This window comes from Falco cherrug, chromosome 6 (genome assembly GCF_023634085.1).
Source record: "Falco cherrug isolate bFalChe1 chromosome 6, bFalChe1.pri, whole genome shotgun sequence".
NCBI classification, from domain to species: Eukaryota; Metazoa; Chordata; class Aves; order Falconiformes; family Falconidae; genus Falco; species Falco cherrug.
The window spans coordinates 53,130,596-53,157,091 of NC_073702.1; the positions used below are offsets into that span (position 1 = coordinate 53,130,596).

Here is a 26,496-nt window from a genome sequence, read left to right on the forward strand (position 1 = left end):
AAAACAGAAGTGGAACATTTCCTAGTTTAACTGCAAACATTTGAAAAATGGACATACAATGACCAATCAGCCAACTTCGGAGAGCATCCAGAAGTCATACACAGATACTTATTCACTATGGAATAGATACATACACATACATGAACTTTGAAATACCTGCAATGAGGTTATTCTACATAAGAAATTAAATTATTTGGGTACAAAATACTGTAAATTGTAGATCTTGATAAAGGGTACACCAAAGGAAGATGAAAGCATAATCTCTGAAGACTGAATGCACTGGAAGAGTTTAGTGAACAGGTTGCGGAGATAAGACAGTCCAGAGTTCTGAAGGAATGAGCCACACAGTGTCAGTAAGTCTATTAAGTCACAGTAGTATGAGGACAGGAGAATCAAGAAATAATAAACTGATACTGAGACAGTCGTAGGCCTATGAGCCTGACTTAACAGAAGTCAGGAGGTTCTGAAGGAGGCAAGAGGTGGCCTCCAGCAGAAGGCAAGAGGTTTTGAACCATAAGCAACGTGGAGCACGGGATAAGATGCAGTATCAGAAGTACCGTGGTAACATGACAACTTATTTCTACCCAATGAAAATGCTAGAAGTCTAACCTGGACTTCAATAAAGCATTTGATATGGTGCCATAGCTGTTAGTGAGTTAGGAAAAAAAATGACGTGCAAGATTTATAAAGTTAGTAAAAAAACATGTGCTCTTTAGCCAGTAATATACCATGCTCTGAACGAACGCAGTGGGATGGGGCAGTGTTACTCCAAGAACAGGTCTCAAGTTTTTCATACTGGTAGCTAACAACACACGAGCCGTAAGGGTGTCGCTCAGCGTTCCCGATGGGGAGGACGGGAAGCTCATGTGAAACGAGCCAAACACACTCAAAGATGTGGGTGCAGTCCGGAGGCGTAAGAGGCGAGGCCATGCGCTTAGAAAGCCGCAGCGAAACCAACCGGGGAAGCCCTCGGCGCTGAGGCGGGCGCAGCCACCCCCGCTCCTGCCGCGGCCGCGCTGCCGCTGCCGGCACCTGGGCCGCGGGGCTGCCGCTGCGGAGCGGGGCGCGGAGCGGGGCAAGGCTCCCCCCGCCGGCACCCAGCCCGGCTCCCCTGCCCGAGGTCAGCCTCACAGCCGCGCTGCGACCTGCTCTCGTTGGCGCTGAGCTTTTATCACCCCGCTGATAAAAGCACGCAACAGATTTCAGGGGGGAGTGCCGCCGGTCACCCAGACCTGGCGCAAACTCCGCGTGTGCGGGTGGCCGCGGAGAGGGAGCGCGGAGGCTGCCAGAAGCACGGTGTTACCGTCGGGCAGCGCTTCCCGGCCCCGCGCCGTCCCAACGCGCCCCGCTCCGGCGGCGGCAGCCCCGGGCCCCGGCGGCGGCAGCCCCGGGCCCCGGCGGCGGCAGCCCCGGGCCCCGGCGGCGGCAGCCCCGGGCCCCGGCGGCGGCAGCCCCGGGCCCCGGCGGCTCTGCCCCAGGACGGGCCGGGCCGGCTCCCCGCCACCCTTGGTCCCCAGCCGCTTTTGCGCCCCGGCTCCCCCGAGCAGCACGGCGGGGGAAACGTACCTGCCGGACCGCCCAGGGCATCCTCGCTCTCCAAAGCCCCTCTGTGCTTCGCCCCGCGGAGCTCCCCCTTGGATTTCCAAACGAGCTTTACCATCTTGATCATCTCGGGCAAGTCCCAAGCCAGGGTCCCCTGCTGATAACCGGGCAGGCTGCCCATGGGAAAGGGCATCGGCTCTTCCCCCGTCCTCCGCCGCCTGCCCGGCTCTGCCGCGGGGAAGAAGCGCTCCAGCACCGGCATCCTGGCCCGCGCCCCCCGCCGGGGAGCCGCGGCCACCCCCCGGCCCGAGCCGCAGCGATGGGCATCCAGAGCGGGGCGGGGGCGCCCGGCCGCCCACCGCCACCTCCCCGCGCAGGGGGCGCGCCCCGTCGCCGCCCGGCCCCGGCCCCGGCCCCGCGCTGCGGGCGCGGAAGGAAGGAGCGCCGGGCTCCGCCGCGCCCTCAGCCCGCCGCCAGGCGCCGGCAGCCGGGGCGAAGCGGCTGGCGGGCAGGCGCGGAGCCGCCGCTCATGCCGGCGCGGCGCAGCGCCGAGCCCCGGGGGCGGGGGCGGGGGCTCGGGCCGCTGCTGCCGGCGGCGGTGGCGCGGCGCGGGGGCTGGCGCAGCCCGGCAGCGGCGGTCGGGGGCTGCGGGGCTGGGCGGGCAGAGCCACCCCTCAGCCCCGCCGTGCGCTGCGGAGGAGGCGGTTTGACTTCATCCCTGCCGGGATGCCGTGGGGGAGCCCCCACCCCCGCCGCCTTCCTCCTCGCCCTCGCCGGGCAGGGCTGACGGAGCCGACGGGGGTTTTGGCCTCTTAGTCAAACCCCGCCGTAACCTCGGCCGCCCTTGGCTGGGAGGAGAGGCGGCGATCCGCGTCCCGCCGCTCGCTGCGAGGGCCGGGAGCGGGGCGCGGGTCCGCCGGCGGCGTGCGGTGCCCCCCGCCTGCTCCCGCCAGCCCGAGGGACGGTACCTACGGCCCGGGCATGCGGAAGGGCCGCGGCGGTGCCGGCGCTTGACGGGTCGGCGAGGAACGGGCTGCTGCATTTACGGTTTGGGGGAATGTGGGGGTCTGCCCCGCGTCCTCATCGCTGCGGCCGCAGAGCTCCACCTGAGTGGGTTCACGTTAGGACACTGCCCGGTGGCAGCGGTCACTCACGGGCTCCAACGAGAAGACGATTACTCATCACTAATCTTTAAAAACAAGGCAACCCCCGCACCCCCCCGGGAGAGTGCTCTGCCTCATGCAAAGTGAGGCGGCTGCCGGGGCTCCGCAGCCCTGGGCGAGCTGTTCCCTAGACGAGCTCTTCCCTGGGTAAACTCTTCGCTGCCGTCGGGCGAGCAGCGTGGCAGCTCCCAGCCTTGCCCCGGGATCCCCCACCGGGAGGGGCCTTGCCATTTTCCGAACTTTTATTTTGCCTTTATACAAAATAGTCCCTTTTAGCCTGCTGTTGGTACTGGCCTGTCCTTTAGCTGTTAGTTTACAGAGCTTACAGCGGTGGGGTGGAGGGTGGGCTCTTGCACCAGCACTTCGTTTCCACTGAAAGTGCAGAAGGAGTTGTTTAATGGGATTTTAGTTGGCATGATAGTATTTCCTAGCATTCATAGTTAGTACATTTGCCTTCTCTGGGTTACATGCAGTGTTCTGCGTTCTCTCCAGGTGGAAAAATAAACTGGCAAACAAGTAGGCTCTTCCTTCACAGAGGAAGAGGAACCAAGAGAATGGACCGACAGTTAAGAAACACCTTTTCATGCAGGAAACAGCGCACAAGCCTTTCCTCCTCTTGCCAACATCAGCCAGGGCAGTGTGCTGTTTCCCCTGTTCTAGGATCCTCTGCCATGCTTATCTTAATGTTTCCACCTCAAACTGAAAACCCTAGTGCTTTTCAAAAACTAGCCCTATTTTGACTGGAGGCTGTAGTGCCACACTACCAGCATACTACACTTTCGGGCGGGTCTGTCCTGAAAATTGTGAAGCACTTCCAAAGTATTATACTATTGTTGTACTGTTATTTTGCAGTGTCCTTAGCATCAGGATATCCTGACTCTTGGAACAAAGGGGTTAAGAACAAAGAAAACAAATAGATGATGTGCAGTACAGTAGCACAAGCATTAACACATTCATACAATCTATCGTTATGATTTGTGGAAAGGCAAATTTTATTGTTTTTAAGTTCATATGGCTTCTTGTGATAGTTTAGGTTTTTCATAGTAGTGTGTGTTGTGTAATTACTCTTTAAAGCAATGTTGTTCCTGTTAGAGAGGGATAAACTAGGCAACTGAAGTCCAAAAGACTAACAATACTTACCTGGCTGAGTTAAACCTTACAACCCAACTACTTCGTTTCGGTTTTGAGCTACAAGGCCTTGCAGTAACACTTTTCCCCAGTTACTGTTTTTCCTCTTTGTTTACCTGTGCACTTCCTGCTCCTAGCTGGGGCAAGCAGCAAAAGTGCCACAGCACTGTGAAAGAAAGGCTATCCTTATGGCATTTCCAGCTTCACTGGACGCAAAAAATACCAGACATCTTGGAAGACAATGTATTCACAGATGCCCAGCCCAATTTTTAGATGAATATCTGAATATTAAGTGCCTAACAGAACTTAGCCACCAACCCTATTGATAGCAGCAACAGCAATCTTCTGAGTTTTCAAGATCTACGCTACCTTTTTATATCCTTTATATCTTGTGCACATGGGCCATGTGGAGGAAGGTGATTCAAAGTGCCCCACATTGGGTACCAGAAAGGACTGTGGTGGGTTGACCGTGGCTGCACACCAGCTGCCCACCAAGCTGCTCCATCACTCCCCTCCTCAGCAGAACAGGGAGGGGCGGGGGGAAGAAAAGATGAAAAAAACCTTGTGGGTCAAGATAAAGGCAGTTTAATGAAGCAGAGCAAAGGTCGTGTGCGCGGAAGCAAAGGAAAACAAAAGATGTTATTCTCTACTTCCCATCAGCAGGCGATGTTCGGCCACTTCCCGGGAAGCCGGGCTTCAGTACGTGTAGCAGTTGCTCCGGAAGACAAACGTCATAAATAACAAATGCCCCCCCCTTCCTCCTCCTTTCCCTTAGCTTTTATATCTGAGCAGACATCATATGATATGGAACATCCCTTTGGTCAGTTTGGGTCAGCTTCCCTGCTATGTCCCCTCCCAAGACCTTGCCCATCCCCAGCCTGCTGGGGGGTGGGGGGGAAGGTTGGAGAGACAGACTTGGTGCTGTGCAAGGCTGCTCAGCAGCAGCCAAAACACTGCTGTGCTTTCACCACCTTTCTAGCTGCCAAGGCAAAGCACAGCACTATGGGGGCTGCTGTGGGGCTCAGCCTGACCCAATACAACTGTGAAAAGTTTTGTGCCACCTGTAGCTGGGTCACTTGGGTATGTACCTGCATTGTAGATAGGATCAGGCAGTCAGAATTGAATTTTTTGTTGTATTTGTTTTCACTTACAGTTCTACAGGTGCAAAGCAGGAAGCTAGTCAAAAAACAAACTGAAACTGTGATCTGTTGTTATAGTTTTAGTATTTCAAGAAGCTATGTAATAAACCTAACAGACAGTATATATTTTTTGGGGGAAAATTAGTGTGAAATGAAAGCAACTGCTCTAGATAGCCTGGAGTTTCCTTTTTTTTCCTGCTTTCTGGACAGTTTAAGGATCAGCAGTTGTGAATGAAAAAAAATGTGTAAAAAAAGTTGCTGGCATTAATGGGTATGCCTGTAAATTAATACATCTTATTCTTACTAAATTTGTGCTTCACAGTTGTACTACAATTCAGTGGTTACTTATCCTTAATTCATCCAAGATTTTTCTGTTACTGTTTGACTCTCCTTTTGTCTTGTTGTAAGAATGGAGACAGATAAGAGCTGGTCACGGGAAAGCCTGGAAGATATATATTTGATTATGAAGTTTTCAGCATAAAAAATCATGCAGCATCACTCTGAAAGACTTTTAAGAGACAAAATGCTGATATTTTGCAAGTTCTCTGTTTCTCTGACTTCAGTTGTGCTGTGGTGATTTACCCAGCTTGAGAATGTGACCTCAATGTAACGCTTTTCATTGCGCTTGAGAAAAGCCGTCAGAATCAAAACAACATACTCCTACACAGCAATGTACCCAGCCATTTGTGACTGCATTTTAAACAGTCCTTGAGCAAGCTCGGCTCACCTAAAACTTCTCTTTCGCATTCTCACTTCCAGTCAGACTCGAAGGAAATCTTTGACCAGAGATGGATGGCTTTATTGCTACTAACTGCATTTCTCTCTGACTCCGAGTCAAAAAAACTCAAGTGATTACAAGAGCAATATAACTGTATTAGCTCTGGCCCTCATTCGTCCCGAGAAGCAATGCCAACGGAAAGGCGAACGGAGTCATCTGAAAACCTGACACAGCAGTGCATTTTTTCACAGGTAGACACGAGAACTGGAAAAGACTTGAGGATAGGAATACGGTGGTGGGAGAAAAGGGAAGGGAGTAAGATGACAGATTAATAGCTGGTGTTTCATAATTGGTGTCTCTTAAAAAGTTTTACTTGTTTGCTTATTCACTCCAAAGTTATGTACTGAGAGCAGCAGCAGCAGAATTGCATGCCAGATGGTAGAGGAAGTGCCTTGTGTATCTTTCCAGTCTACTGAAGCCTGCAGGGCCATCATTAACCCACTGCTCTGGTTTTCATTGCAAGTCCCTTTCTTCCCCTTTTCCTTCCTTCAAAGAAAAAGGAGGGAGGGGGAAAGAGGAAAAAAAAAAGAGAAAGAAAAGCCATGGATTAAACTGGCAATAGCACCATCCTTTTGGCTTTGAGCTACCCTGTCCTGTGCCAAATATACTGTCTCCAGCAGCTCTCCCACAACAAATCAGTCCAGACACACAAAAGCTGTAAAAAAAGAATGGTGAAGAAAGATCCTTGATTCTCCCCCTCCACGCCTCCCAGCCTTTTCCTTTTGCTTCCCTCCCCAAGCTTCATTCCCCAGCAATGACCTCCTGCTTGCCAGTACTCTTTAAGTGATACTGGGACCTCCAGCCTGCAACTTTGCTGACAGCTTCCTTGGAGTACAGGCGTCTTTGCCTTTCTGTATTAACAGGGCATTGTAAAGGAGAAGTTATATTCTATTCTTCCTCTCACTTCTATATGATAGCAAATGTTTGAAAAAACAGCTCATAAATTAGTAGAATGGCAGATCCATTACTATTGCAACCACTGTCTATTCTTTTAGCTAACCCACACCATTGTATTGTGTCAAACTTAGTACAAGTACAGTCCCAAACAGACACTTGAAAAGATTTTATATTGTCTATCATACAGTACATTATTAAAAAAAAAATGGAAAAAGACTACCAGATTTTTTAAGTGATTAGCAAACATTAAGTACTCCAAATGTAGCGACCAGTTTCAAAGACTATCAGATACTGATTTTTAGGAAATGTAAAGCATGCGTCTTTGGAGAGCACTTATTAGCGGAATCATCTTAAATCAGTAGTCACTTGTGAAAAGCACATCTTTGCCTCTGTCCTAGGGGCTGCAGAGACAATAGGCTAGGCCATTGCCTAGGGTCAGAACACGTGAGTGCACTGTCACTGGGATCAAGTTTTAGAAGACTTCAGGGGTGTGATGTAAGTTTAAGATAAAAGAGAAGATTGCAAATGGTGGGGCACAGTGCTTACACATAAAGTAAAAGGAAAAAAAGAAGTGCTGCACATTTTCAGGGCAGTTTAAAAGGAGCAACAGAGAAAACATGAATGTGAGTGAGTAGGGAAGGGGAGAAGGGAACACAGTGCCTAAGAAGCTTGGAGAATATGACAGAAGAAACATAGGAAGGCAGAGTTATGAAGAGCTTGCAACAATTTTTCTAATGACCTCCTGGAAGGTTTCTTTCATTACTTTAAAAATCTTAGTATATTTTTTTTTATTCTTTGCCCTGCATTTGTCTTATTCCAGATGTCTATTATTTTTAATTTTATTCTTACTAGTAAGAACAATTACTCTTAGCTATCTCTATCATTGCCATTACTTTATTAAATATGAATAATTTTACATTTATATGGGGACAGTTACTATGTCTTTGCCCTAGACCAGACATACTAAATTCTATAAACTCTCTCAGAACTTTTTTTTCCTAACCCTGACATTATTTTAATATTTTTACTATCAGTTCTCAACAATTTGCTAGGAAAAATATTTTTTTTTATACAGACTCAAGGTACACAGTAGAAGATTTTTTTATCTGCTACCATCTCATTGTCAAGAACAGTGAAGTGAATTTTTAAGGCAGTGGTAGGATGCACTATTTGTTATTTCCTGAACTGCTTGAGAGTCTCACCTACTGGGAAAATTTGAGGACAGGCAGTGGCGTTCTGTGGGTTCACGGTAATCTTTTGTTGTTGTCATCAGTCAATCAGACTCCTTGGGAAAAAGGTCTGGAAACGAGGAATGAGGATTGCTTGAGTTCAGTAGGGCAAGAAGCCAATTCCTTTTTCATTCTTAGCACATGTGAGATAGCACATTTTTATGATTAACAATTTGTACTACTAACTAAGCAAAAATACTTGTGGTAAAGGAATAAACAGAAGTCCATAACTAATTGGAAACAGTGAGGTTGTGTAATTTTTCCATTGCCTGCTTTGGAAAATTAAAAGTTCAGCATACTGAGTCTGATGCTTAAAATTTCCCACAGTACATGGTGAAATTCTATGTGGCTTTAAAGGAAATAACAGATAATAGACTCATCTCACCTTAATAAACCATAATAAGAAAATAATAATGATAATTTGAAGAAGTAAGAAAGGAGTCACCAGCACTATATTTAACTGTGTTGCACAATGTCTCTGATGGACTCTATTAATGTATGGCCTCCCTCAATTCTTACATGCAAGCGAGATTTACTTAAGCCAAGGTACAGTCAAGAGATTTAAGAAAAACTCATTGCCATCCCAAAACAAGCTGCTATGCAATGATCTTCACAATGGTTTTGCAACGGATGCTTAATAATGGACTAGGGTAATGGAGTAGGAGGTTAAGAACACTGCATCTAATTGAAAATGTAGGTAGAAATCAGGTAGGCAGAAAATAATGACCTATTATATGAGACAGTGGAAATGCTAGTCATAATCTTTATGTAATAACCCTACGAGAAGAATAACTGCTGCATCCTGCAGGATTCCTTTTTGTGAATAGGTAAAAAAAGTCGAAATAGAAAAAGGGACTAACCAGATGAGAGATGCATATGCCTTAAATACATAACCAATATTGAGTAACTCGGTAGTCTCAATGAATTCAAAAGGATTACTTACTGCTGTCTTTAAAGCTGAGCACGTGCATACATGTTTTCTCAGTTGGGATATAAGCATCTAAAAATTATGGCAGCAGTCTAAAGGGTGAGAGATGCATCACATTTGAAATGTTCCTTCTTTCACCTTTTACCTTAATGAGATGGCAAGAGTGGCTGTATAGCCTATAGTATCCTTGCCCCTTATGGTACACAGAAAAGACTTGCAACTATGATGATGACTTTTCTTGTCTTTTGAAATTGTAAAAATAAAGTGAGTAGCCAAAAAATCTGCATTAAGTGATATCTAGTTTAAATTTTTGTCAAAGAAAGCATAGTACAATAAGAATAAGTGGGACATAACTATAATGATAAATAGAGAGGAATAATAAGGCTTGTTCCTTCATTTATAAATCAGGTATCACAAGATCTGATAACTTAGTTTTTCCTTTTAGCTTTCAAAATGGAAAGGAAATAATGTTTGACTAGGAAAAGAAGCACTAACTACTATAAAATTAATACATATTTCTTAACTTTTTAAACTTGTTAGGTATTTTATGGCTGCGCATATTAATATTGCAGAGTATCTACTCCTTGTTATTCAGTTTTTGCCTAAAATTTTGCCTTTAATAATTAATGGTGAATTTATTTTTCTGTGTAATCGCATTTAGACCCTGTAATGAGCATTAGGATGGCATAGGTAGGAATAGGCCTTCTGCAGACATCATCCAAATTTATTCCTATTTGCAATGTGAGAGTAAAGTAATACAACTGAATTGGATTTTGCCTGATGCCATGTACATTCTGATTGTGGACTTACTGCTAGCAGTGACTAAATATGCTTGATACTTTGGTCACGTTGAATACCTAGGCCACTAAATTATAGTGGAACAAATACAGATGTGTATTTTGGAAGAAATATCTGTGTCACATGAGCATCTTTTCTACATTCATGCTCAGCTGAACCACACTTTGTGTGTCTATTCAGTCTGCACATCAGCTTTCCAATGATGTGCATACCCCCAAGCTGGGGGTATTTGCCCTCTCACAGAAGCGCTATGGCTTCATTTCCCTCTTTGCATCTTTGATGACAGCAGTGAGAGCAGTTTGCTGCAGGGATGGATAGGAGATACAGCTGGGAAGTCGTGGGAAAGGTCTAACAATGATGCACAAACATCCTAGTGATAAACTAAGCTCCCTCTGACCTAGTTTCTCATGACTGCAAAATCAGGCCATATTTACTGTAATCAAGCTCTTTGCATTTCTTACAAGTGCATTTGTGTAAATGTAGCTCCACTGGCATCAGCAGCTTTGGAGCTCTGCTGTCACCCTTGATGCTGGCATTTTATTACCATGTTATCAAACCCCATTGATAATCACGCAAACACATGTTGGTTCTTTTCTTCACTACAGCTTCCACTCAAAATGTAGTCTTTCTGATGATGCTGCAGAAAGAAAAAAACCTCCAAGGATATATTCTAGGAGGAAAAACTATCTATAACTTGTTAAAGGCATCCACTAGATCTGCAGATGGAAGGGCCGCTTTCTGGAAAAACTGTTTCTTTCAGCTGTATTTGGACAGGCTGCTCTCAGTAATGTAGATCCAGCTGTAGTACGCTTTCCAAGATACCCTGACCATATGTAAAATCATAAATGTTTTCCAATGTTTCCTAAGATATAGGTTATGATTATTCTTTTTTTCAGTCCAAGCAATCACACATCATTTTGCAGGGCTCTGCACAGCTCTTACGATAGCAATATTCATTTAGATACACAGTAGTTCTAAGATACATTTAAAAAATTCCATAATTGATCAAAAACTTGGTAAAAGAGGAAAGCATTCAGGTTATTTTGATAAGATGGTCATGCAAATACTGTACTGTATACAGATTTTTTTCCCAGACCTTAGCCACACATGAAAATGTAAGCTTTGGTCATGATATTGACATTCATAAACATCTCCTACGATCAGTAACAATGTGATTTCAGAAGTTTTCAGGTGCGATACACCAGGCAAAATTTCTGTCTCCCTTTCACTACCTGTTCAATACTAGGCACTATATTTGCCTGTGCTTGATCTACTTTTCTGAGGCCTGCAATATCATATGCCAAATCAAGTGCAAGACATCACTGGTTACTTAATCTCACAATTTTAAGACTTTTGGGTTACTTTTTTTAGCTTGACTTCTGCTGACAGATCCTCTAGAAACAACAAAACCATTTTCAGCTACCCTTGGGTGGGATGACAGAGCTAAAAATAAGAGTGATTGCTCCCTCAAACATTTTCTGCCACCCGCAGTTGCAGTCTAAGGATGCTTAATTCAGAAACCAAGCTCAGATCCTTAGAATGACAGGCACCATCTTCTCTCTGTAAGCACAGGCTTGGTAGTCACCCTTTTTTTTGAAACCTGCAAAGTTCTCATCACACTCAGAGAAGCTGACTGAAGGAGATTGCTGTGTGTCTCCATAAGCCAAGGAAAGAAAATTTCAGTGCTCAAGGGAGCACTGAACTGCCAGGGACAATTGTGATCCCCAGTTCTGTATTCACTTCCCATACAGCTCTGTTAATTCTCAAGTGCTTTGAAAAGTAGAGATGTTACAGGGTGTTTGCTACTGTTTCCCAAAATCAGAGTTAAAAAAGTCCAAACGATGATCTAGTCTATCTTCTTGCTAATGCTGGTTTGTCTTTAATGGAATATTCTGCATATACTAAATAAGTAAAATGGTTTCTGTTATTTTTATCAGGAACTTCTTATGGACTTTAATGAAACCCATTACATAGTTTTTGCTGTTATTTTAGAAGTATAATATCAATGTTCAAGTAATACCAGATGAAATTGGTTTCAGCCACCATTAACTTTGGCTTTTCAGAAAGGGAAAGAAGTCCTCTAGTATTTCCAACTTCAGCTGGAACACTGGCACAGGAAACAATTTAGTGGGGCTAGCGTGCAAAGAAGTGATGTAACTTTTACCAAATTTTGTGACTGTATGGAAAAAAAATCAAACGTCATTTGGTCTATCATCCTATTAAACCACTAGTTTCCTATGCTAATGAATTGGAAAATGAACTGCCTTTCCTTTGCTGACATTTGCCATCTACATCAGCTGGTTTTTTAATGGCTAAATCTCAGGTTTCCAACTATGCCATCACATATACCTGTATAAGTGCAATAGGAAATACTTATTTAATTCTCATCTTTGCATGAACATAAGCTTCCTTTTGTAGTCACAGCACAAACAGAAGTGCGTACTCATATAGGACTGCCTACTGTTTCCTTAATATTTTCTTTTAAAGAGCACAGTTCCTTAGTTCAGAACACAATTGCTAACATAATAAAAATAATGTTAACAGTAGCAAGTTGTAAAGCAGAATTTATTTTATGAAAATGTCAGACTTTGGTTTTGTTAGAAATTAGAAGTTAGAACTGAATGTCCACCAGGCAGAATTTAAAAATTTGCAATAAATGACTTCTGAGAAAATATTTTTCTCCTTTTGATGTAGTGAGTATTATGTTGAGAAAACTTCAAAGCATTGCATTAGAATAACAGATCCTATAACCTGATATTTGAATAACATTTAACCTGGTATTTGAATAACATTTGAATAAACATGTTAGAATATTAAAGTCTAAATAAATTAACAAAACAATAGCGAAGGAAAATTACCAGAAAAGGTCAGAATGTAATGCTCGTTGTTTTCTTAACAAAATGAGAAGCAACTTTCCCTCATAGAAAAAATGTTAATAAAAAGAATTGTTTTAGAAACTACCTTTTCTGAGGCAAAATTATTCCACTGAAAAAAAATCCAGCTTGCTGTAGCTATCATATTGAACATTTTCTGTCTGGAAGCGTGTGGAAGCAAGAGCAAGCACTGGACGGTGTGAATACAGGAATGAGAATGCATTTGAGTTAAGAGCTCAGTGGCTTGCAGGTGTCTTGTATGTGGCACAGAAGAGGGAGGAAGACCTGACAGCATCTCTGTAGCACTCAAATATCTTTGAACCAGGCTTAGCAGTTCTGCAGTTGATGCCTTTTCCTGTGGCTGGGACCAATGTACCGTGGTAAGAGGAACTGACAGAAATTTCCCTGTTCAAGCAATGTTAAACTATGGAGAGATAAACAGGAAAGAATGAATGGCAAAAAAGAACTATATACATTCAGTGATTGGTAACTCTTTACTATGGTTAATTACCTTTATTTTATAAAGAAGATAATGAAAGGAGCAGACATTTATCAAGCAGGTGATAGTTGGTCTAGATAAGATGAAAAATACCAACTTCATAGATTATATATTTAAATCTTAAAGGCAAACAGAAGTTTTATTTAACATGTAAATCAATTTTGTCATTTCCCTGCAGCATAAAGCCAAATACAACTTTCTTAATGCTTTTTTTTTTTCTTTATTACTAAATGCCAGTATACCTCAAGTGTGTATGTGAGTGTACAAATAAATTTGGATTAAATCAATTTGGTAACAGATGTCTGTATGGTTGGAGCCTTGTTTTACTAGATGTTATACAGACAAGTTGTAATTGGAGACTTTTACAACGCCAACTTTAGATACCTAGCTTGGCTACTAACAGAGGATGAGACAGTCACCAAGGGTACAAATCAGAGCACTCAAATTAGCCACCTACTCTGAATCACAGTATCACAGAGCCTGTGTCTTCCCTGTGACTCAAAGAGGACCCACAGGAAAACAACTAGATAATTTAACCAGCCAGGTTTTGTGCTGATATCTGGGTAAGCTTCGTGCTCCCTAAATTACAATAATGCACAGTGGAGTAGCATTTGGCACAGATCAAATGCCTTAAATTATAACAATTGCTGTTTAACTATTGTTTAGTAGAATTCATCACATCTTTGGCAGAAATACAAACAACCAAACTTTCCTACTTTTTGTTTTGAGGTTTAAAATGTTCCATTGCTTTCTAAATAAATAAATAAGTATTGGTGTCAGCTGTGCACCTAAGTTTCTGCTGAGATCAGGAGTGGAAAGATGAGAACAGGAGAACAGTGTGGAAGGTGCTACCCTCCAGTTGTTTCCAGGGAAGAGAATCTCATGAGAAAATTCTGATCTTAGGTTTTCTGTGTGAATTCCAAGATGCTAAGATAAACTGAAACAAACATTCAGAATTTTAAATACTTCTTTTTATATAAAATGGACTCACCAAAACTTCTGAGGTTTGCCTGTTACCTACTTCAACATATCGGCAGTATTGCTCAAAAAGTATAGATTTTGCAAATTCAGACTTTGAAGCTCAAGAAAACAGCAATGTATGTATGGATGTATCCAATAATGGATGTATGAATATTCATAAGTTAAGAGAATAACCAAAACAGTCTTGTTTGCAGCAGTTTTCGCAATATCTGTTCTTATTTATGGGGTTTCACTGTATTAATGACATTCTCTCCCTTCTCCTCTCCTTTATACAGCCCTTACGGGAAAATAAAAGAAAATGAGATGTGCTTTTGTAATGGTCTTACATCTCTACAGATGTCAGCTCAGGACTATCCAAAGATCTGTCACACGTTACACATACTCTTAAAAAGTAATGTACTTCTTTTCCGAGCAGATACGAATTCAGCTCCCTGGTCTATCACATTGCCTGTGTGATACTAAGAAATTAGTTTTAATCACTTTGGCTTTATCTAAGCTGCCTAAACTCAGGAGTTTCTCCTGGTTCCAGGATTGGTGATGTGAGACAAGTGAGGGCTGGGATGAGATCTGGAGCCTACTTCTGCTTTCTCTTTTGCCCCCTGACTTCTCTGGGAAGAAGTCCAGGGATGTAAGCTGCAAGAGCACCACGCTGCACTGGATAATGTTGGTTGATAAGGAAACCAGAACTAAGTGGCTTGAAGTGACTTATACCTGCCACATTGTATGGCTGTTAACTGTTTTCTTGTGGCTAACATGGGAATAGTGTTACTTTTCTTCAAAAGAAGAAAGCAAACATAAAAGTTAGGAATAATGAACATTTAGCGTACTGTAGTAATAGAGGCCTTATACCTCTTCTTAGATACTTACACGTATTTTTTAGGATCTGTCTCAAACATAGTTATTCCAGGCTACGAAGATTTATAGCTATCTGGCTACCCTCAGGGTTCAAGCGCAATTGGCAAGCCAGTACAAATTACAGATACATGTTGAAATGTAACACTGTTAGCCAGGTTCAGAAATGGTGGTGGTTTTATTCAGGGAGTCGAATAGGAGTTCATCCCTTTGCGATGCCTGTGAGTCATGCCAGGTAGTGCTGGCAGCCCTGCATGACCTTGCAAAGTGCTGTCTCCCCAGCTAACCTCCAGGTCTGAGCATCTCAGTTTGCAGGATGTGTCAGCAGTCTTCCCGTGGGCCAGGTGCAGGCAGGGACAGAGTACTTGCAACCACCCCTAAAGTTCTCAGCAGGTGCAATGTTCAAGAGGTGTTAGGTATGTCCAGCTATCTTATTGTCCAGTCCACTTATCACTGACAAAAAGTGTCTTGCATCTGTAATTGCTTTTATTCTGAAAAAGTATTTAAAAGATACTTTTTTGTCCATCCACATTTGAACATGTTTGTTTGGGTTTTTTCTTTCATTATTTGTGTTGCCTTGCCAATAACATCTGGGCTATTAGGTGAGGGGATGGTTGCAAACTATGGTAATAGCTATAAGCTGTGCTGTTCACTCATGGCTGAGGTGTGAACACTACTGAAAAGGGCTGGATATAAATGCTGGTTTGTATCTACGTAACTTGAATATATTATGAGGGAAAATTTAAAACAGCATTGTGGCCAAAGCAGTATTTTGGTCAGAAAAGTGGGATAAGGATCAATTTTGGTCAGAAAAGTGGGACAAGGACCATTTCTAACAATCATCTTTCATAGCCACAAGTAACAAAGCCTCAGTTACTTTATGCCCTATGTTGTTTGGGACAAGTAATTCCCCCTGATTTAACAGAGGGAAGAGTGCTTACCTAATTCATCACTTATTTCAGCCCCACCATGACTGATAGATCAGCTGAATGGTTACAGCTGGCAGCCACAGCCCACACTTGCAGCCTGGCCCATGTTGGGCAAAGCTGGCAGCCCAGCTGCAGGCTGCGATCCTCTGGAAGCGAGACTTGCTCAGAAATTGCCCTGTCTGGCATGTCGCCTGCACTGCGTGCTGCAGCACCGAAATCAGCTGCAACAGATCCTTGCCTTCCCACCTAAATACCAAAAAAGTACTGTCGATGTTGAGGCAAGCCAGTTTGCTCTGCATTGTAAGGGATGTGCATCTCTGAGAGCAGCTAGAACTTGAATGCTTTTCAACATGACCTAAACTGTATGAAAAGCTGTGAAACAGTAAGACAGGGAGGCAGAAATTCCTTTCTGTGATTTTCCTGCTCCAGCTGTGTATTGCCTTGGTGGGAAGAAGATCTTCCCATCCCATCTGCAAACAACAGCGTCTCTTTCCTGAGCAGAACTGATATGCAGTAATAGAATTTGCGAAGCTGTCATTCTGAATATCTGTAAGCAATTTCCATGCATTTCTTTCACATATGCTATCTTCCACATTACAGAAGATGCTTGTTTCATTTTGTTGTTAAATTTTGCTAAGAATTTACATAAAACTTCTCCAATTGTGCTACACCAAAAAGCATTTAAATGTATTAACTCCCTTTTCATTATGAATCAGTAGACCTAGAAGCGGCAGGTTTCTAAGACGACTGCTGATTTGGGTGTCCTGATTCCAGACAATCCAGTTAGAAGCATCCAAGATGAATTGATTTTTCAAGAACTAATGAATAAGTATCATCTGACTAAGAAGGATATCTTTCTAACATGTTGCACATTGGTATCATAACATCATAGCCTGATGGTTTTAAGTTATGATGGAAAAGATATATAGCTGAGGAAAATGTATCATCGTTTCTTAAAGAACCAAATTTCCTTTTAAAATATGTGGTATCATGTTTATTGGTTGGACTGATACCTCCCATGTCATGGAATATTATCTGTATTCATGAAGCTTGTCACATTTAGTGATTTTTCTCTATTATATCATGTGAAATGCCTTTTACATACACAATATAATACCTTGCATTTGCGCTAGTACTTCACAATGAGCATTGTATGTTTTCTAGACAACATCCGCTCCCACTAATGCTCATTCATGTATGTAGAGTAGGTATGTGTGCAGACATACAAAGACAAGGCAAACTACTGCACTTCCACCCATGCACATATGGAATTAAACCCATAAATATCAGGCAATGTGTGACTCCCTCCCTGTGCCTCTGGCTGAATTACTTGTGATCATTGTTAAAAAATAAAGATTGGATCAAAGTTGCAATCAAGCTTTCTAAAATTCCCTTAATTATTCTGTAATCAGAACTGGCTGTTTTTAAACGTGACTCCTCAGTAGAAGGGCATCAGGTGGTTTTGAGCAGACAAGCGGTGAGTGTCTTGGATGTCTGATTCTTCATACATGTGAGCTGCTCAAAGTCCTATTGCCCTCTCTTATTATTATTCCTCCTCAGAAGGAAACTCTTGAGCTAGTTGTCCTTGGGTCCCTTCTAGTTAACCAACAGAAATAGCTAATTTGATTCATGTGAGGTATTTACATTGCTATACTATGAGCTGAAAAGAGCTCTCAAAATGTTTGTGTCTTTCTGTTGACTGTCTGGAAGCCTCAGATATAAACATTCTTACTGTGGACCTGTAAATGCACAAAAGAGGTAAGGAGAAATCATGCTGCTCCCCTGGTGATGCTATGTGCTATCTGTGAAAAGAATTTACCACTCTTAGTATTGTGCGGTATAAATTCCTTGCTTAGAGCTGAGATCTCTCATTTGCACTCTTCAATCACTTCTTCCAATGCCTTTCAATTACTTATTGCCTCCTGCCTTCTTTTCCTAGATTAAACTCCTTCTTAAGCAGTAATTTAATGGAGTAACAGAATATAGTCAAAGGCTTCAGAACTAGATTTTTTTTATTCTAAAGTTCCATCATTTCTTTTGTAAATTTATTTATTATGTTGGATATATGCATGACAAAATACGCATGAAAATATGTTGGATCTATGTATAAAACATAACTAAACAAGCCTAGGATCTATATGAGTCTTGATACTTTGGCTCAGTACCAGTCTTTTACAAACTTTTTTCCCGCTTTGCTCACCAAAAACAATCTAGAGCTTCAGCCAGGCTTATCTATTTCCATATGCAGCCTAGGACGGGAAAAGAGCTTGCAGATGTTAACAGCTATTCCATAATGATAAGACAATTAAATTAAATACCTCCAAAGAACTGCAGCAGAATTTTTCCCCCCCTATATAAGCCTAAGGAATTAGATCAAATCCCATTAAGATAGCCCAAGTTTCAGGGGACAATTAATGACAGAAACAGTAATTACAGGAAAGGCTACCTCAAAGAGCCTGAGTTCCACATCAGTAACAAGCTGTTACTGATGGATCAAGAAGATAAGGCTACCTTTACGGAAGAACGGGAAAGGGTCTAAAAACAGATATTCCTGTTAACAATGGGAAAATATCCGGAGAAAAGCCAAAGCCTCCTTTATTTGTGCAGCCTTTGGGGAAGAAAGTATTGTAATGTATGGTTGCCATGCTAGGAATATGAAAAAGCAAATGAGCAACCAAGAGGCTGTTCAAACAAAAATCTATCTTTAAAGGTAGCACGTAGGATTTGTAGAATTTGTATACGATGAAGGTTTTGTAATGGTTATGAGAACACAAAAATGTGCATTAGCATATGAAAGAGAGAGCAAGCAGTAGGGAATCTGACTTGCTATCACATGATTGAGAAAAGCATTGAAGGAGAAGAGGTACATCAATTTTCTGGTGCCAGGAGATGTGAAGGAGAAGGCTGCTGGGATCTGCAGCTGGCCTGAGCCAGTGGAATTACTTTGTTTGGTATAACTTTGTGAGCTTTCATGTGTTTGTTTCCCTGGGGGCAGGAGCTAAAACCTGCTGTGATGTGATAGTTCTTGACTTCCTGGAAGCAGGAGATAGCCCACCGGATGACTAAATTGCCTCAGCACACTGGGGCGGCCAAGCCAGCTACTTCCTAGAATCTCCTGGGTCAGTCTATGTGTGATGTGATAAAAACTCCCACTACAGTTCCAAGGGGATGATTAGGACTGCTGGGACCCAGTTCTAATACAATTTCAGCAGAGGGACAGGTGAGCAGCCAGAGAGCAGAACAAGGGCAACAGGTAGGTGAGGACAGGAGCAGATTGTCTAGGTCTTGTGACCCATCACTCGGGCAGCCCAGGGTCGACTGAAAGTGGCATATTCAGGCACAGTTAAGAATGGACTGCACCTGTACATCAGCTGGAATTTTTATTGCCTTGTTGGGTGAAATAGGGCAACATTATTGCCTTGTAGGGTGAAATAGGGCAACATTATTGCCTTGTAGGGTGAAATACGGCAACATGTCGGCAAAACTTGATGGCAATAGCAGGTATTTACTGCAGCTGCTCTCTGCTGGTTGGAGCTAGAACTAAACCTCCACATCTGCTGGGGGATGTACATGTTCCTCACTTTTGTCAACTGATAACTTCCTGGACTCCTGAATTAGGAGGGTCTAAGTTTTACCGTACCACAGCAATGAAATTCCAAGTGCGCCAGGTCTGTAATTTAACAATAATCATGAAGCCAGTAAGTCACAGCTTTGTTTAAGTAAGACCTGGTTAGGTCACATCTCTTAAAAGTAAATGAATAGGAAAGATTAAAGTGGATTCAGCAGTGAATGATTATCTTTGACCATATATTATCAACTAGATGGCCTTATGCCTTTAAATCTGGGATAATTATGGTTTTCTCCAACAATATCCAATTACATGATGAATAACCTTGGCGTCTAAGGCAGGAACCTCTGATAATGCGTCACTTCTTACCTCAAGAAGACTGTTTATCAGAGTTATCAGTGCTGGCTGCTGAAAAATCAGCCTGCTATTGTTACATTCCCATTCAGAGCACGCTGTCTTCCAAAACATCCGAGCAGACCTGACAGACTGACGGCTGGGAGTACTTTGACATACTCTACCAGAGGGAACTCCTGCGGGGAATAAACCAACTGCATTCATTGCACTTCCTCTTTTCTAGTGTGTGATTATGTAACTGAGGAATGCAAGGGCAGTCTCTCCTGTGAGAAACAAAGCAGAAAATACATGTAGGAAATCTTCAATGCATATTTCTGATTTGCATTGATTTAATTCCAGGTTCTTGTTAATGCCAGTATTCACAAAGTACAAAGACAGAAATGTCTTGCACTGGGAAAAAATGTCTTTTATATACTGGGATCAATCACTCATACACAGTGAAGCATTAAATTTCTGATTAGCCTTAGATCCCATAAGCAATAAAGACTGAAAATTGTTATTAGAACAACAGGTGTTATCATTAAAATGCTTCCTAAGAATAGATTAGAAGGTAACATGAATGAAGTTTGTACAGTAACATCTTGTACTGCGTTAGAATAAGAAGTCTCTATAAAGTGGAAAAACAAGGCATGAATTTCATTACAGAGTTGTTTGGGATATTCTTTAATAGAAATAGCTATTTGATAATGTATTTAGCAACTTAGGTATATAAAGTGCTAATTATCTGGGGTTTTGCATTTAATATATTTAAATCTGGTTTAAATTTTGGGTTATTGCTTTAAAAACATTTACTGTTAGAAAGAAAAATTGATCTTCCCAGCCCTTTGCCAGAAAAAGAGAAGCTTTTGACTCATGGCTAATAAAAAAAATTATTAATAATTAAAGAATGTTGATGATTAGAAGCAGTCTACAGCTGCTATGCATGGAAATTACAGATGAGACCTATCAGTCTCTGTTTCTTACTGAATGTGATAACATGGCATAGGTCATCAAGATGTTAAGGACTAGATCCAAAAAATGTTGCTGAAATGGGCTTTAGGAATTCCAGATAGGATTTTGTGCTTAAATCCAAGGGTAAGACCCTGAAAACTCCCACTTAGCTTTTGTTTGACATTGAAAATGCTTCAACACTGTGCCTGGTGCAAATTTCTTGCTTTGCTTGCTTTTTGACCTTAAAACCCAGTCCATGTCTGAAAGATCTGAGGATGAGCATGCTCAAAAGCACCTCTGATTGTGCAGAGCTCAGAAGCCACTGCTGCTTTCATGTTTCCATCCTATTTGCATTCAGATATGAAGCATTCAGCTACCGGAGTCCCCTTGTGTTCACTCCAGTTGGCGTTCTCAGCATGTGCCAGGTACAGGGTGCGGCTCATCACAAGCTCTAGTGGTGACCACCACAAAATCAGACCAGGAGAAAAAGAGATGCCTTTTCTCTATGTAACAATAAAACTGTGCATGGAATTTATATAGCAGTTTAGCATTTACGTGGGTTATCCATAAAATGGGGGGGTGGGGGCAGATTAAATTTCATTGCCGGGGGGAATGCTTCTTCCACAGCTCGTAGCTCCCAGCAGAACGCCTTGCCTGCAGCATTGGGTGTGCTAGGCAGGAAAAGCCTGTCTGTCCTAAAAAGAATTCAAGGTTTGTTGTGTGTTGTGTGTGCAAAACTGAAATGGCTTTGTAGTGTAATGGTTATGACATGCACCTAGGATAAGGGAGAATGGGGATCTTGTCTATGCTTCACAGTGTGCTCTTGGATTTTGTTACACAACTTTCATGGGGACTCCTGGTTCAGAGACCACAGTGCAGGAATGCCTCTTCAGTAGTGTGGGATTTTAATTGGAGCAAATTATACTGTAATTTTAAAATTTAATTTATTTTTGGCTTTTAAAGTGAGTTTTTTTATGTACGATTTTTTTAAAATTTAAACTAGCTTCACGGTAGCTTTCTGTGGTTTAACAGTTGGTCAGGTGCTTGTGAGCCAAGTCAAATGCAGGAGTCAGAGTCCTCAAGTGAACAGGGACTGTTTGTCATTAGTTTGTTCATATTCTTTTTCTAACTGGCTGATAAGCTACATCCAGATGCTTTCAAAGACCCGTTGGGACTGGAGTGACTGTTTCAATTCTTAATAACTATAGAAGACAGAATATGCCAATTCCCTGTTCCAGTGTTGCTACTTTGTTCAGTGGATACATATTTGAGTTCCCCCTTTGAATTGACATCTGCACTTCTCAGGCACTCAGAGATTCAGACACAAATTGCTACGATATTTTGCCTAGGAGAAATTACAACCTGCCACAAAGCCCTGCATTACACATGAGCCAACACTTTAGGGTAGTTTTATGATGATAGGGAAAATGTAGACAAAAAGCTGTTCTACTAAGACAGATGCACCCATTCTGATGGCCTGGCTTTGGGAAACTTGATTAAAAACAGGGTGGGTTTTTGGTTTTGTTTTGGTTTTGTTACAGTCAAAGGGTAACTGGCAAGTGCTTGTGCACGAGCACTCATGGGAGAAAGCAGCCTGGCATGTGGGAGCAGGTGTTGCATTGGCCAACCTGAAACCTTCATTTTCGTCCCTTGTCCAATTAAATCCAATTCAGAGAAATGTGTTGCTCCACATTGTGCCAACAATTAAAGGGAATAAAAGACTGGCTTACTTATTTTACAACTGAAGACATCCTCTTTTAGACTACTGTAACAACTGATTTTATGAAAGAGATGCTGCAGGACCATCAGTGAGCACAGGCTGTTAAAAGCAGAGTTTTCTACCTTGTCAAGTGGACAACTTCTCGATCAGCAGGACACTCTCAAAAGCTACACAACAGCTCTGATCTCCAGTTGACATACACAGACACTTTCTACATCAGCTCCATCACTCCCATGATGTCATGGAGTGTTAACCCTGCTCTGTTTTACTTTATGTCAGAGAAGTTACTACCACTTAAGCAGAGTCACTGTGTTTGGGTAGAGAGCTTACTTATTAGCTCTAAGTGAATAAGCTTACTCAAGAAACATGGTAGAAAACTGGACTTCTGGCTACAAAATATTTTTATCAAAAAGTTTCTGAATTCCACAGGAATTGTTTCTGTTTGTCAGAGCAATTTATTGCTCATTTACCCTCACAAACAAAATTTCAGCTTCCATCTGCAAATATTGGATTCAGAGTTGCCACAGGATTTCCTTAGGTGAGCCTTAGTGTCTCTGTTTCCTCTCTTACTGAGGTTACGCAGCCAAGCTGAATGTGGTGTGAGCTGTTACCAGGGTCTTCCGTCATATGCTGCAGTAACTCAGCGAGAAACAGTGATGCACATCCCACATAAAAGATTGAAGTGTACAGACCTTCAAAGACCATGTCAGTAAAACACCACAGCAGCTTTTCTGAATCCAAAGCTTGTTACTGGCCAAAGGATTTCCACTAAAAATTATTCAATTTGGATCTCAAGTTTTCATCTTTTACTGAAACGTAATTACAGGATCTAATTTTCGGAAAACAATTTTTGTCAAAAATTTCTGAAGAAACTCTTCCTCCAACCAGCTTAGATGCATACTTGTTATCAAAGGCAGGCAAGATTTTGAGTAGAAGAGAAGCAGGCGTAGCAGCAGGAGAAATAAAGACAGGAGCTGAATGATGGGCCCTGCCTACGTGAACCTATACTTCTGGTGTGGCTCCTACTGAGGGAGTTAAATGTGTCCACAATACAAGATACTGCAGCACATCTTGTTACTCTTGAGGCAGCTTCAGCAATATAAAGAATATAAAAAACAGATGGACAAAGGTGCTGGTAGCTTAGTAATTCCTGCAGATGGTCTTTCCATGTTGAGGAAGAAGCTTTCTGGCAGGACAGTGTTAGAGGGATTTATGCTGTTTTGCAGAGGGAGGGCTTTAGGCTGCACAGCTGCCAACCTAAAACCTTTCTAGATTTACTACTTGAAATTCACTTAAAATTAAACATCAAGGATGTTTTCCCCCAACAAAGACAGAGAACAAAAAATGTCAAGTAGGAAATGTTCGGGGTGAAGAAAGAATTGTGGTGCTTCTGATTAAAATCAAAATCAAACTCTCCCTCATCCCATCCTAGGATTTCAGAAAGCTTTCCAGCACACATCTGCCTCCAGTTTCCTCTTTGTTTATTCAGTCATCAATTATCAAGAGACTTTTTGTTTTGTCTCAATGAGCTGCACAATTTGAAGCAACTGTGGTATCTAAGATGGTTCTGCCTAAACCAAACACAGATTCCTTCATGGCACAGAGAAATTGCATTGGATTAAAATGAAAATATCCAAAACCAACAGAATTTTCTCTCTAAGCTGTTCTGAGGGTTATTATAATGCCATTTTCCCCTGTGAAACAAATAATACACAGACTTCAAAAGCCCTGAGTGTTGTTCTCAAACAACAGAAAGTAAATGAGATTAGACATCATGATTTATGATGCTTCCATTCCTTCTTTTTAAGAAAAGGGAAATATGCTAAGAATTAAAGTCACATGAACTTGGATTGTTTTGGCTCCTAAAATAGTATGACATGCACTTGCCTAGAGAGGCCTCTAGGACAAATGTACAATGACAGCAATTGCACTTGTGCCTTGGAAGCAGTAGCTCCCTGGACATATTATTACCTCTGATTAAACCAGTGGATTAATGCTTGTTGTTATACTCTCTGCTTATAGCAAGAAATTACAATGGAGCATCTGCCATTCATCTTCCCTTTCCGACACAGCTGTCAGTGACTGCTATTGTTACTACATCATGTAGCTACCAACTGGGGACTCAGTTTATGCTACTCCTTAGCTTACTTTCACATCCTCACAACACCTTCTATAGGAGCAGTCTCGGGGTGATTTTAATTGAATAGTCACAAAATGGCTGGGTGTATTGGCAACTCTATCTGAGGTTTCCAAAGCAAAGCAAAACAATACCAGTTTAACCATGATTTTGTTGTATGGCAGATACTGACCGAATCTGTAAATATAAAGTGCTGAAAACCAATAGGTAAAGAAATCAGGTTCCATTAGAAAATCTTTGCAGGTCAGTTAGAGCCAAGGGAGGTAAAATTTTTGTTTTTCTTTTAGACAAGCAATGATCTGTCTCTTGACAAGCACCTGTCTCAATGATCTAAGTGCCAGAGCACATTCTGGGACTTGAAAAAGTGCCCAGTCATGCACCTGAACAATAAATTTGTCTCCCTACTTCTGTATAAACCTGAAATACAGCTCATGGAGTGAAACTGAACAGGCTTCTTTTTAAGATGATGTTCGAGATTTCATATAGTATTTAGTAACAAACCCAACAATAATACAAAAGTACTTATATCTGCATGGGCTATCTTTACATACTGTTATCTAACTGGCTGAAAAGCACTGAAAATAACTCCTTCTGTTAGCATGGTAATATGTTTCTTGCTATTCTGATAGTTTATTACACTATGTTCAGATGGAGAAGTCAATTCTAGGCCACTAGTCCTTGCTTTCTTCTCAGAAATGTCTACTAATAAAGTGTATGATGGCAGTATTTCTGAATTCCTTTCATTAGAACTCTCTGTTATAAAATGAGAAGATATTAATTTGTCTTGTATATACATGAATAAAGTGTGAGGATCTCACTATTTTACGTCAATAAAAAAAGCTCTGGAATATTAATAATTCCTTTGAATTAAGTTATAAATTAAATTTGTCTGTGTTAATCTATAAACTCAGTGTGAAATCCTGACCTAGATTTAAAAGGCATTTTGCCTTAAATTCTAAAAAGGAGACTATTTCACATTGGACTAAATCACATTTGCCATTCCCCATAAACCTGTCCTCATTTCAGTGTAAGACAAACACCTAATAAAGTTTTAGGGTGCATGCACAAATTGATGGCACACGTACTGGAAGTAGGCAAACAATATCCAGGAAAACACATGCTCATAACCTGTCATAAATTACAATTTACCCATACCCTATGCATTCTCATTTAAACCTTAACTGAGCTGAATGGTCCTGAAGCAATGTAGGAGTACAGAAATCTGCGTGTTAGAGCAACTGTTGGGTTGAAGTCACAACTGGTGTCTACTCTCTGGCAAGGTTCACAGAAGCAGGTAGTACAAGAAGAGCAGATTGGTTGGTTGAACAGCCACAGCTGAGGCCCCAGCGTCTGCACTGTATATGCTTTGGAGGATTTGGCTTGAACCAAATCTATTTCCATGGACTAAATGTCTAGTAGCAGCTAGGATGCACTGGGGGTGCTCCCAGAGCACATGGCTTGCTCTGTTTCATGTGAAAATAATCCAGTTTGTCTGTTCTGAGACTGCTTCATAATGCAAACCGAAGTCTGAAGTAAGGTGGGGTAGTAACTCAAAAACACTCCTTATCTGACATAAAACACTAATTTATGCACACTCTTTACAAGGAGAGGCTATAGAGTACCCTCCTTAAAAATGTTACCACAGGATGACATGTATACTTCAAATGTTACAAATATCAAATGCATATTTTGTATATTAATGGCTGAATTTAGTCTTCATATCCAAACATTTCACGATACAGTCAAATTTTCTACCCACAGTGTGATTGATCATCAGGCCAATCTGGACACCTTAAGCATCTGAAAAAATCTTACATCATGCTTTCAATTTACTTTATTCAACTAGAATTTACAAGCTATTCAGATGTCAGAAAATGGTCCTGCAGCTATGTCACAGGGCCAGGAGAGAGAAATTAAGACCTCACAAAGGCAATGAAGAAAAGAACTCAATTCATAAAACCAATTTGCTATCTACGTTACTACAAATATGCTGAAAAGTCAGAAATTGCTCTTACATTAAAAACCAATACATTATATTACATATGAGTTTG

The 26,496-nt window shown here is 41.9% G+C and overlaps 1 protein-coding gene across 2 annotated transcripts in view; it reads right to left on the reverse strand.

Moving 5' to 3' along the window:
• Window positions 1-26,496, reverse strand: part of PDE7B (phosphodiesterase 7B) — a 181,051-nt gene that overhangs the window by 85,181 nt on the left and 69,374 nt on the right. The window contains exon 1 of one of the 2 annotated variants that reach the window (XM_027809939.2): window positions 1,567-2,295. The exons of the other annotated variant lie outside the window; for it this stretch is intronic. Within the exon in view, the coding sequence (XP_027665740.2) occupies window positions 1,567-1,804 (238 nt within the window). The 5' untranslated portion in view covers window positions 1,805-2,295. Of the gene's footprint in view, window positions 1-1,566; window positions 2,296-26,496 lie in introns of those variants that run through there. 2 annotated transcript variants of the gene reach the window in all.